This window comes from Varroa jacobsoni, unplaced genomic scaffold, assembly GCF_002532875.2.
Source record: "Varroa jacobsoni isolate VJ856 unplaced genomic scaffold, vjacob_1.0 contig00129, whole genome shotgun sequence".
NCBI lineage: Eukaryota > Metazoa > Arthropoda > Arachnida > Mesostigmata > Varroidae > Varroa > Varroa jacobsoni.
Genome location: NW_019214414.1, coordinates 184,809 through 193,432, shown reverse-complemented (window position 1 = coordinate 193,432; position 8,624 = coordinate 184,809). Strand labels below are relative to the sequence as shown.

Sequence of the window (8,624 nt, the reverse complement as noted above, 5' to 3'; positions counted from 1 at the left end):
AACACTTAAGAAGCTTCACTCGTCGCTAAGCCTCTTTAATGGTCAGAGTGCAGTTATCACTTATAAACAATGGCCTTTTCGCTCTCGGCGCTACGTCCGCCGCCAACCGTCCGAAACTGCCGAGCAAAATATACTTGACAGTGGTAGGCCGCTGCTGCTGCCTGAACCGTGCGAGCAGACTGTCTGATCGGCTTGCAGACCCAGCACCCTGCAGCATGGTACGCCATGACCCGCTTCATACTTAAGGAGCTATTCGTGTCCTGGTTGACTCGGTTCTACGATAGAGGCTACAGGCCGCTCTAGAGCGTCTAATCCTGAAACATCCTGCACCCCCTCGTCCTGTTTTCTAGTCAACAGACAGGCAGGATCAAGAGTCGCCGTTCGGTTTCGGGAAGCACACTGTCCTAGCTTGTAACAGTAACCAACAAGAGCAATCGCCGCCGGAAAAACTTCCCTTCCTGCTATTGGACTACCTATTCATAACCAGCCTAATGTCCAATGAAGTAATCTATAGTGTCGTGGCGCACATGAACTGCAATTCACTGCATGCTAACCAAATCCAGCTAGAACGACGTCGTACTCAAGTAAGCGTGCAGGCTGTTATTAGAAGGAGAGACTGTCGAAGATCCGTACAGAGGCGAAGACAGTATTGTGAAAGAATCTTCGGAGACGTGCGAAGGCGGCATTGCATTGCCGAACCATTGACAAAATAAGCCGGCCTGCCGATCGACCACCCGCCTAGCTGGCAATGGCAAAGGTTTTTGTGTAGTGCTATAAGACCGAGTATTTGCTGTCGGGGGGTCGATAGCATCGTTGCCAGAGGCAACTCTTATTTCCTGGCCTCCTTGTTGGCATACACTTTGCTTCACACACCACCCAGTTGTCGTCGATTCCTTAGAAGATGAGTCAGTCGTCTAGCATATCGCCTCATCTACAGCCATAGGATTCTTTGGAATACGCTAGAACTATGATGTGGCCCCGTGTGCAGTCAAGCTGTAAGATTCGTGCACTCACAACGGCTGAGTGGTTGGACTTGTGAAGATCATCGTTGTACTGTTAGATAAGATACGCAACTATTTGATGGGTCTCATTCTCGGCGAGGCCACGCTGCGCGAGTTTTTGTCGCGACAATTGTTCTCTGTCGCTTAGCATCCCGCTTGTAACTGATCAAGCACATCTAATTATACGGTTTAAAGATACACAAAGTCTATTTAAACACTAAATATTTATTAACAATGGAATTCCCGTCCAAGAAGCGTATCCAATGTATGCTACGCTTAACGTATTCAGTACGATTAAATTTCGCTATAACGCTCTCATATACGGGACTGGATTGTAAATTTGTTTTTCCTTTGTCGCTAGCTATTTTCAATGTTATTCATCTATAACGTGAGACAAATGAACATGACCTGGACTTTGATGCTCTAGCGAATAGTCTTTGTAGGGCAACCTTCAGATATCGCTTGACCATCCACTTTGCTATCATCGACACTAGCAGCAAGAACCAAAAAGTCGTCAATGATGCGGCTTATAAGCAATGCGACTCACGGAGGCCTGCCGCCAGGGATTGGTCCTATCTTAGGACGTGGCACGGGCTTTCTCTCACTTGGTAGCAGCCCGCCTGTCCCAGCCAGAAAAGGCAGCTTGAGGTAGTCTCCCTCTTTCTCGAAGCCTGCGGCAGCCGAAGCAGGAAGAACAACGTCGGCAGCAGCCGGCAGGAGAAGCAGCAGTGTGAACGGCGAACATTGCCAGGCAGCCTGGAAAAGTTGTGCGATCGATAGCCCTTGTTGAAATTCACCGAGCGGCATCGCGCAGGCAGAAAAGACTGGTTGAAGAGGATCCAGCAGTTTCTACTAGTTTCTTTCTCTGCCTGCTCCTAGCACCTTGTGCGGCCACCGTTAGCGCACTGATGCTGGTGCTACTTCACGAGAAAGCTTTCTTGATAGTAAGATTCTTCATCGACAACGAAGACCGCGTCAGGCTCAAACTTGGCGGTGTTGACGTTTAACGCTGTGAGTAGTAGCATCGTCGAACTCTGGTTAATCTCAATAGCCAACAGGCAGTCTTGCCGTGAGCTGATTTATACACGTTTTAGAGAAAAGGATCACTCCATGAAAAACGTTGACCCGAGGCGTACTGCTACCCCTTGCTCCTAATGAAAGGCGAAAAAGTGGGACACAAAAAATCGATAAAAAAAAAGGTTACGGGAGGGGTGAGTAAGCTTTCAGCCTATTTATAGCTACTACTAGATAGGATATACTGAGCTATGTGTTTTGAATATCAAGAATTCGCAATGGAATAGTATACAATTTGTAGGAAGAAAATGCTGAGGTACTGTGAAATCAACCCAATATTCATGTAAAGATCGCCTGTAGATGTTTATATTTCGTAACAGCAGTGCTAGGCAGAAACGCTGTGGTCCTATTGAGGTTTGACAGACTTCAGATAGTGAAATGTACCTGAAGCGTACCAAAATGCTAACATCCATCATGTGTGCTTGTTCCTTTACTTAGTCATACCTGTAGACCTGGGGCAATCACGCCTGTATACGCCTGTAGGTGTGATATGCGTGCTCTGTTTGGAAAACTTTTAGCTTAACAGTCAAGAATAGATTACGCCCTCCTACGACCAGAAATAGAAGTGATTCATCATATTGCACAGGTAGCTTAGACTGTATCTCTTATAAGTACTACTATGTAAATATGTCCATTTTATTTGTGAGTGTATATCGGCTATCAGATACTGTCAGTAATATCGTTCGCATCAAGTCAACCTCACAGCGGTTTATGTTAATAGTTACCTGTTACAGCTAGTAAGTTATGTTTCAGTCACCGCGAAGAGTTCTAGAATACAAGATCGAAAAAATGATTAGAATATAGTGTATTTAGTATATCTACAAAAGGTTAATAGTTACCATTTAGATATAACGTGGTTCCAATGGGGGATGCGACGTTTGATAGGACGTGAAGCATTCGAAGGAAAAGCCTTCAGCGTATAAACATGACCTTCCTCTATGAATACCTCTTTAGTCCTCGGTCGAATAATTCCGGTATGAGGTGGATGAATAGAACAGAGCAGACCCCATGCAGCAGCAGCATTGAGATCGAGTTTCATGCGAGTTGACATAAGGCAATAACGCGTCGCTGGGGTGTGCTTCATGCGGGGAGCCACCTTGGATCACCTGCGGCTAGAAAGAGGAAGCCGATGACGAAGACTGGGCCAAAGACCCCAGGATACTCCGTTTCCCGTGAAGCATCCGCTATGCAATTATGCGGTACGGAAACGCCGCTACCGGAACAGAAGTTTAACAGCAACAGCGACGCCAGCCGCTACTCGCTAAATACGTCAAAGGTAGAAATAAAAACGTTTTCAGGTACGATTGATAACAACGATAACAAGAACAACAATGATAGTTTACTGGTTTGAAATTCGTTCGACAAACTCAGAGTTCCTTGCTTCGGAAGCTGGCAGTTCCCTGTTTGAATACTGCGCCATACGGCGTAGATGGTAGTAAAGACTAGAACCACAACAAATGAATGCTTGATCAACCCATGACCCTTGCTTAGAGTCATGAAGCTGTTGTAAGTGTGATAGTATACTTCCTCGAGATGCAATCAATGAATAAAAATCAGAGAGTAGTGGTATTACATAAATGATCATGAGATAATCTAACGAGGATTATTTATATAGGTAGCTCAGCAGCACCCCGAATTTGTGCGTTGAGATGAGTGGCGGCTACCTACATACTTCTCGCTCCATGTCAGAGATTTCCAACTAATGCCCTGCATATCAGTCTGGATTCTTCGCACGCAAAAGACAAACAAGCAAGCAGGTTCGTTTGAAGTAATCTTCGTACGTAGATCTTTTTAACGCTCACAGAATGTCGAACATGAATTTCATACTGATCACTGCTCGAAACATAATATGTGCGGATTTTTATAGTGAACAATTGTTTGAAATACTGCGCCGAAGTGCTAAAAAGAAAACGCTCTAAGATTTAACTTGAGGTACAGTTTAGTTAGAATATAAAAGAGAACAACGCCTTTCGCGTATTAATGCCACTTGACCCTTAGAAGAGCGCATATCTATGTATCTACGTATGTGTCAAGCAACACGTATGATTTACAGTTTTACTTATCTTTTTGCCAATATCCTATAAAATATTTGCTCTTATAACCGTAGGTAAGTTCAATACGGGTCATCAACACATCATGCCGAATGTATAAACTGTTATATCTACAAACGTCCCTGAAGCCTGTGCATATAATCACTGTTTATTGATCTACTGGGTCTATTGGATGCGAATATATAACTTACTTAGTAGTCCATTGATTTTCCAACGACGTATCGCATTTTATCACGATGTTGTTAGGACAAGTAATACCTAAATACGACAATTGCAAGAATAACTTAGAATTGAAATATTGTTACGTCAATAATCTTGCCATTGTGAATATACATACCTCTTCACAGCTCAACTTATAATCAACAGACACGTGCTACAGTTCCCCGTTTTAGCTAGCCCTACTGGCGAACCCCGCCCGTATTTAACAAGACGGGAATAAACTTTATGGTTAGCTTTCTCTTTCTTTCTTTGCTTTGTAGTTGTCCTGTCGAAGGCAAACTCAGTTTCTGGATCAGTACAAGCCGCAGCATCACTACCATTCGTCGCCGACAACGTCGCTTTTGGACCGTTGGCAGCTTTCGCCAATCAGTGCGTCGCAATCGTAGTTACTGTAGTCTGCTTTCGCAGAGAAGAAGCTGCCAGTGGTGAGCAGTGGACCAGACGGAATTTCAATTTTTTCTCTTGCTTATCTCCTACTCCTCTACTCGCTCTTTTTTCAAGGGCTAGCTCTCCGCTGCTGATAGCAGCATACAGCCAGCAAGCAGCACGCGTACCCCCGACGGGCATGCTGACAGTGGCACAGATCGGCGCACTTGGATGTACGCAAAGATTTCCGGTTGTGGAAATAGGTAGCCATCGATCGGCAACACTACGCGCTTGGTGGTGACACCACGACCCCTCAGGGGTAAAGTGCAGATGCAACAGGGGATTGGGGATTGATTCAGGAGGAAACGGGAAACTCGAAGGAAAAACAAGACGCCGCAGTACAAAAACTGGCTTAACTTTCTTCTTATTTTTTCTGAGGGGTGCAAGCGAAGCCTCTGGCTAGGATCTGCCAACACAGCCAACCAGATCGGGACAAACTCCCCGATGGGTACCGGCGATCGCTAGTTTTTGACTGTAGTAGTAATAGTAGTCGTAGCGGGACAATTGTGTACAGAATATACTGACTGTAACGGCTTCTGGACACGTGTATGGGTAAAGTTCGACGCATGTAACGAATTTTAGAGAGGCATTGTCTTGCCGGCATACAAAAGCTAGACCGAGTAAGGGCGTGTAACTTTTTTAACGGCAAGGTTTCACCAATACCATTGAATTCCCTTTTGTAAACATTTTTCGCAGTAGTTTAGGCGCCTAGATACCGCTATATTGTATAGTTGCTTGATAATAGTCTAATAGACCTTGAACATCGATGACGATCTACACAATAAACACTATCAAACGTATAAATTACTTAGTTGACACATCATATAAATATCTACCAGCGTACAAGACATGCTTGCGTTGCATTTAAATAAAAAAAACTTGACTATTAAGTTACGTTAAATCCGCAACACTTATCACGCTAGTCACTGAAATTTGCGACGAAGCATGTCAACTCTCCGTAATCTGTGATTAGCCTTCGTGATACATATCTAGCCAGTTGACTATTTCAGTTTCTTGACGTTACTAAACGAACAGATAGTGGTGAGGTGCGAATGGAAGATATACTAACTCTTCCTAGATAGGCGGTATCTTACGCTGTCTCTCCCATGTCGTTATTTCAGATTACAAGCCTGCTCGTATAAGATTGTCGGCATCAGACTGTGGCCCATGGGAAACTATTTCAGCCAACCTGTTCCCTGTAGACAGTGGGGAGTCGAGTGCTTTCTTAAGAATTTCCCTTCGGCCTAAGATGTGCTTAAATGAGCTGGTGTTGAAGCTGCTTATTAAGTGGAGTCATGCGCATACTGCATGTAATAAATAAACTTATCCTCAAAAAAACATTCTAGTTAATGCTCGTTTTTCTAGCTAAGTCTAGCTCGCACTGGTTGTACTAGACCAGCAGTTGAAAAGAAAAATGGTTATCTTGTAAAAATTGTGGAGAGCAGAAGCTTTGAAAGTGAGATTATCCTAATAACTGTGAGATGAGCATTTGAATTATCATATGTCACAGCATACGTAAGATGCATGTGTTTTAGATGCAAACACGCTAAAGACTGAACAGACAGAAAAGCAGCGCATAGGGAAAGATCATTCATTCTAAACGTGCGCCAAATACCTTGAAGCACACGGGACCGTAAGTCGATTTTCTTCAGTGAAAGCAACAATGTTATACTATTAAATATTACTCTTAGCATATTACATAGTTCGCGGTCGTTCGCTAAGTACGCTTTGCGCAACCACATTGCTTGTTTAACAAGATGTACGGGTCTCAATTTTATAGAGATTGATCGCATTCTCACGAGAACTGTACCTGCTGCCCCTATACTTGCGAAGAGCTACAGGTCATTAGATGTTATAGCGGTATGACAAACAGTCACACACTTCGGGCGCCCCAAGGGGGACATCACTGTGAAGGCGCCTTCCAATTACGCCGTCCAATTGCCATGGGGTCCATATCCCTTTACTCGTTCTTTGTAAAGTGTGCTTGGGGCCTGGTTTACAAGTAGTTTCTATGTGGCTGTATCGTGGATGCAATGCAGTTAATTTCTACTGAAGGTAATTGTAATATCACCGAGGGCAATTGTCATCGGCAAACCGAATGCTGGTCTGCTCGATTTTCCTGCAGTTGGTTCTAAGGACACGGTAAGGCCAAGTTTCTATGGATGCTATTGAATCGAAGCAAGGCAGTACTAGAGAGGGAGAGGACAGCCAACCCAAGCTGGCAAGCCACTAACGCAGTTGCTTCATCTTGTCATGGAAATACGCTTTGAACTATGATACAGCAACGAATACAAGAACGACCACGAATAGGACATCACAACAAAAAGAAACCCAAGTCTGACGCTCTCCAGGCTCTGTACGACAGCTGTTGCAAGCGGGGACGTTACTGGCATTCTAAAATAACGATCACGGCTGGCTCTAAGCTCGACTAATCGTGTACTAATTCATGGCTTTTCTGTTCCCTTACCCCCGAAGGATCGGTAACTCCACAATTCGTTTGGTCCTTCCTGCACGCTGCACGCTTCCTCGTCTCTTACCATCTGCATCGCACGTGATTTCTTCTATTCCCTGCAGCCATCGTGCCGCAGCGTGCCCAGTACATAGTGGTGACCGACTGGTCCCTCCATAGGCACCGGAAACGCGTGTATCGAAAGCCGCAGGCGTTGACTTGATCCAACAGCCCTGTCAGTGGTAGTAGCCGTAATAGTAGCAGCTGAAACAGCCGAAGTAACAGCCGTTCTTCTCCCTGCCACGGGAAGAGCACCGTGACTAGCTCTGTATAGAGAATATCATAATAGAACTTTTCGTTTTATCTTTCCGATGGACAGCGTCAATGGCCAAGTCTACTGCTACTGCCGCTTTTACCACTCACAATGTCCCTCATTCAGCTTGGCTCTTGCTTGCTTGTTCGCTCTGTGAGAAGCGACCTCATCTGACTACCACATTCCGGAACGGATGTTAAAGGCTGGAGCTGCAGATGCATTCGGAACCGAATAACCCTTGCACTAGCAAAAGGGTAGAGGAGAAAGGAATACAGAGTGTCAGAGAGAGAGAGAGAGGTGTAGGAGGGTGAGAGAAAAAGAGATAGGCAGATAGCTCTTCAGTGGCGGGTAAATAATGGGCCCTTATTTTGTATGATCTCAGTCCGATGCAGTTTGTCGGATTGGGCAGATTTGTATCTGCTTAGCGTTCGGCAACGTAAGTAGAAAGCTGGCAAGGAGCTGAGAAGCGAAGGATTTGAGTTAGGGGACAACAGCCGACAATCAGTACTATACCGTTACGGGTTCGTGGACGGGTCAGTCCGTATGCATGGGTCCTTCTCACCGCAGCTCTCTGATGGCTACGGTGTTGCTTTGCAACGCTACTTCGTCCACGCTAAAAACCTTTCGACTGCCTTCTTGAGCGTCAGAACGACTATGAAAGCACTGTCAAAATGCACCAGAGCAGTAAGGCAGTAAGAGAGCAACCTATCCAATAGGTTGTCGTACATAAACAGCACGACCAGCCACGTCTCAGTACCGGAATGACGATTCCGTTATTCGTACACTCAGACTGTTCGCGAGCATTACCTACCGAGGCTGGTTGGATGGAGTAAGCTCCTTTGCGTACGAAGCTATGCCGAAAGCCCAACCGGGCCCAAATGATTGAACAGCAACGTCTTGGAAAACTGCGGGGCAACGGATAAAAGTAACAAACGACATCGGGTGTACGTTTCATGCGGTCGACAACCGCCCACTTTTGCTGTTTCTACCGTTGCCGATATTGTAGCCCATTTCAGAAACGTACAAACTATCAGTTGGATCCGGATACTAGTTGTAACCGTGTTGAACGATACGATGGCAGTCGGGTTGCA

General features: G+C 45.2%; 1 protein-coding gene across 3 annotated transcripts; it reads left to right on the top strand.

Moving 5' to 3' along the window:
• The first annotated feature begins 287 nt into the window (after window positions 1-287).
• LOC111270823 (uncharacterized) lies at window positions 288-6,098 on the top strand. Of its 3 annotated transcripts, XM_086972651.1 has the most exons (6): window positions 288-2,212; window positions 2,514-2,661; window positions 3,030-3,351; window positions 3,691-3,832; window positions 4,606-4,770; window positions 5,893-6,098. In XM_086972651.1, exons 4-6 carry the CDS (start codon window positions 3,778-3,780, stop codon window positions 6,090-6,092), a joined length of 420 nt encoding a protein of 139 aa, XP_086828777.1. In that variant the 5' UTR covers window positions 288-2,212; window positions 2,514-2,661; window positions 3,030-3,351; window positions 3,691-3,777; the 3' UTR covers window positions 6,093-6,098. The 3 variants fall into 3 exon arrangements, with proteins under 3 accessions (XP_086828777.1, XP_086828778.1, XP_086828776.1); XM_086972652.1 differs by lacking the exon at window positions 2,514-2,661 and having other exon boundaries at window positions 288-2,012; XM_086972650.1 differs by lacking the exon at window positions 2,514-2,661.
• Window positions 6,099-8,624: the final 2,526 nt, after the last annotated feature.